Genomic DNA, 3726 nt, shown 5'->3' with positions numbered 1-3726 from the left:
GTCATGTGAGGTTGTGTGTGTGGTGCTGCCAGTGGACAGAGAACACCTGTTGTCTGTGAGAACGCCTCCAGATCTCTGCACAGATGTTGGTGCTTCCTGCATGTTGGAGGACTTGCTGCAGCCTTTCTGTGGATTCTGGGTCTCGGCGTCTCTCCGTGTGACCCCAGAGTGACTCTGTGATGCTGAGACCGGAGCTCTGTGACCATCTGCTGCACGACCACTTGATCTTCTTGTTAGGAAACCTGCTTCTTTATGACTCTGGTTGTGTTTTGTGCTTGTGCAGAGTGAGGTGGTGACCGAGCAGACGTTTGTATGTGACTGCCTTCATGTCTGTATTGTCTTTAAAGCTCTTTGTTCTTGTTCTGCACACAGCTGCTCCTGCTCAAGCCTGACTTTGTGTTTTATTCTCTCCAGGTGACTTAACTGTGAGTTCCAAAGTCATCGCCGTCCATAATGAGCCGACTCGGATGAAGCGGGAGCGTCTGTGTCTCACCTCGGACCCTTCATGGATTAACGATGGCGTTTCGACTGCGACAGGGAGGACGGCCACACCTTGTGTTTTCTGGGAATTCTGGGAACGCGTTTGTTTGAAACAGGATTGGATTATCGGACGGGCGTCGGTTCGTTGAAGAGCGGGAGATGTTCCTCAACAAGATTTGACTGCAAAACAGAGTTCGAGTCAAGCATGGAGCAGGATTTCACACAGTAGGATCTGTGAAGGCTCGTCTGCATCATCCTGGACTAGCGTTAGCCAGTGTTGGTGGATGTTCCAACTCCTGACACCCAGTTTAACCTGAAAACAAACCAAACTAGACTGTAGCGCGGTGAACTCTTCCACTGGTCATCGTCGTGAATGGACGTCTGACCCGTCCAGAGCTAGAGGGTGACTTTTTCCCTTCAGCTTCAAACTCCAGGTCAGTGTCTCGCTGCAAAAACAAACTACAAACATGGCTGCTACGGGACGGAAGCACCTGGTGAGAGACTTTAACCATTTCATCACCTGCTACCTGTGTCGGGGTTACCTGATTAAACCGACCACGGTCACCGAGTGCCTGCACACCTGTGAGTCCATCTCTTTTCTAACTTTCTACATCCTTGATTCCTTTCCTCGACTCCTCTCCTCGTGTCTTAGGAGAGAGGAGTCGAGGCAACAGGCATCTATCAAAATCAGACGTCTCACCTCGGAGCTGTAGTTTTTAAAGTCAGTTAAACCTGACGTGTAGCTCGGCTGCATCGTCTGTTCACTGTTCATCTGGAACCCACTGCTGGAGGATCTCCGTCAGTGCTCGCGCTAAACTCTGGGATACGACCTGATTCTGATTCTGTTCACAGAGCAGCAGAACTGGACTGAACAGATGTCATGCATTCCTCTGTTTGATTTAACCCACACATGCAGGGAGGAGTTCAGAGTCATTAAATGGTAGCACACAAATAAAAAATGAGGTTATGACTGAGTGATATACATGATGCACACATCTGTCAGTCCTGGTGCCGACATCATCTCTGTGTTTTAGCCGTGTCGCGTCTTTTAAGCCACAAGTGCAGAAAATGCTTTGAGGATACACCTGTGCGTCCTCCTTCATCCTCCATCCCCGACGTGCATTAAGGAGTGAAGCCGTGCTTGGTGATGCTGCACCAGGATTGATTTTCAGGTCACAGGCAGGAGGACGGAGCACCGAGGAGACGAGGAGGCTGACATTAGTAGGATGAGATGAGCGTATTGTCATTTAGAGGCGATGATACGTCGAGTGTACACGCTGTGTGAAGGAAGTACATGAATGCTGCTTCACATCACATTGTTCAGGGTGTTGAGCAGCTGAGTGGGAAAAACAAGCACAGATTGAGAAACTGCTTCAAATACAAAAAGCTAATTAGAGTTTTCATCGGGCGCCGCTTCAAGGTTACAGCGGTCTCCTTCCTACAGAGGATATTCAGCCAATAACCAGAATTTTCACTTTGATTTGGACAAAGTTAAAGTGACACCTGACTGCATCCAGAGTCGCTAGGAGGTGAATACATTTTTATATGACTGACATGATGAACAGTTTTCTACCAGGATGCCTCTATAAGGTTTCTACATCCTTCATAGATCTCCATTAGAACACATTCTCTTTGCCGAACAAGGCGACACACGATTGGTCCATTTTGTGCAGAAGAAGAGTCACATGACGCCAATTTTATGGGAGTTTTCAGAGAATATGAAGCAGAAAAACTAGATGATGAGGACAACTGACGAGCATATAGCTGCCGTGGTTCTGTTTTCTGTGACGGGGGTCTGAGGTTTCAGAAGGTCTGGCTACGTCAAACTCAGTCCAACCCTCAGGTGAGAGAGAGACCGAGCAAACACCTGCAGATCCTTTCTTTGTCAGGTCGTAGATTGCTGTCAGGAGTTTCAGATATCTCTTGGTTCTGATTTGTGCGTCGGTGTTTCTTCCACTTGGCTGCTCACAATTACGGTTCATGCAAAATGAATTAAACACGACAGTTTTCCAACCAATTTGTAGGTCGGCTGCCAGCAAAGCGTGTTTACAAGCTTGTGAGAGAATTATCTAATTAGCTGCTCAAAAAAATAGAAATAAAACACACCAGTAACATAAAAGAACACAACCTGCTCGGAGCGTCGGCGCTCTGCAGGCGAGCTAACCTGCTAATTAGCAAACTTTGATGAAGAAGCAACAGGCTGGTTCTGTGCTCTGCTCCGGGATGATCTCCTTCTTTTATTCTCCATAAAGCCAGCAGGGACACTAACATGAACCCGTCCTGCTGTTTCTCTGCAGTCTGTAAGAGCTGCATCGTGCAGCACTTTGAGGAGAGCAACGACTGTCCCAAGTGTGGCATCCAGGTCCACGAGACCAACCCGCTGGAGATGCTCAGGTGAGGGACTCTCCTCCTGCTGAGCTCTTCTTCTGCATATGTCTTTATTATGAGTCTGTCTTCATAAAAATGACATTTTCAACACTTTCCATTCGTCTCAGACACATTAGCTCCCCTCCATCCGCCTGCTCCGCTCTGGTCTTATTAGCTTTTTCTCTCTTCTCTCCTTTTATTCCTGCATCACCTATTTCCTCACTCCTAACTCTTCTTTAATTCCTTCTCCCAGGTTGGACAACACTCTGGAGGAGATCATTTTCAAGCTGGTGCCCGGGCTCAGAGAAAGTGAGTGGACCAGATGGTTTCATCAATCTGTCTCCTCAGTTCGCGGTCCATGTTAAATTATGTGACTGTTGGCGGGAGGCAGGAGCAATAACTTACAGCACTCCAATCACATCGTTTATTAGGAGACTCGCAGAGCCTTTAATGCAAACAGCCGTCGGCGTGCAGACGAGCGAACACGCTGCGAGGCCATGCTGGATCATGTGCTGTTTAACCAGGAGGAGAAGGACGAAGACAGGAAACGGGAAACTTTCCAGCTTTTTCTCTGTAGTTCTCTTGTCACGCTGGACCGTCGGTGTCCTGCTTCTTCTTCTGGTTGTTTTTGATCCAACACGTCGTCAGGGCTCCATGTATGATGCATGTTAGCAGAAATCTGGTAAAAACATAGAAGCATCCACCTTCTGACACTGAGAACATCTTGGCAACCACCTTAGAAACACCACAAACACGTCAGCATCCCTCTGGCTCCACCAACCTCAACACTTTATTACCAGTTTAGCTAAGACCCCTAGCAACCAACCTAGCAACAATCTCAGAATTAATATTACAATGTTTTCCATCGGGCTGCAGGTG

At 47.8% G+C, this 3726-nt stretch overlaps 1 protein-coding gene across 2 annotated transcripts; it reads left to right on the top strand.

The window, feature by feature from the left end:
* The first annotated feature begins 217 nt into the window (after window positions 1–217).
* Window positions 218–3689, top strand: LOC103376331 (polycomb group RING finger protein 5-B-like). Of its 2 annotated transcripts, XM_008306706.1 has the most exons (4): window positions 220–1062; window positions 2778–2874; window positions 3101–3156; window positions 3279–3689. In XM_008306706.1, exons 1-4 carry the CDS (start codon window positions 948–950, stop codon window positions 3296–3298), a joined length of 288 nt encoding a protein of 95 aa, XP_008304928.1. In that variant the 5' UTR covers window positions 220–947; the 3' UTR covers window positions 3299–3689. The 2 variants fall into 2 exon arrangements, with proteins under 2 accessions (XP_008304927.1, XP_008304928.1); XM_008306705.1 differs by lacking the exon at window positions 3279–3689 and having other exon boundaries at window positions 218–1062; window positions 3101–3268.
* The last annotated feature ends 37 nt before the right edge of the window (window positions 3690–3726 follow it).

This window comes from Stegastes partitus, unplaced genomic scaffold, assembly GCF_000690725.1.
Source record: "Stegastes partitus isolate 25-593 unplaced genomic scaffold, Stegastes_partitus-1.0.2 Scaffold3886, whole genome shotgun sequence".
NCBI classification, from domain to species: domain Eukaryota; kingdom Metazoa; phylum Chordata; class Actinopteri; family Pomacentridae; genus Stegastes; species Stegastes partitus.
This window is presented reverse-complemented; position numbering and strand designations above follow the sequence as displayed.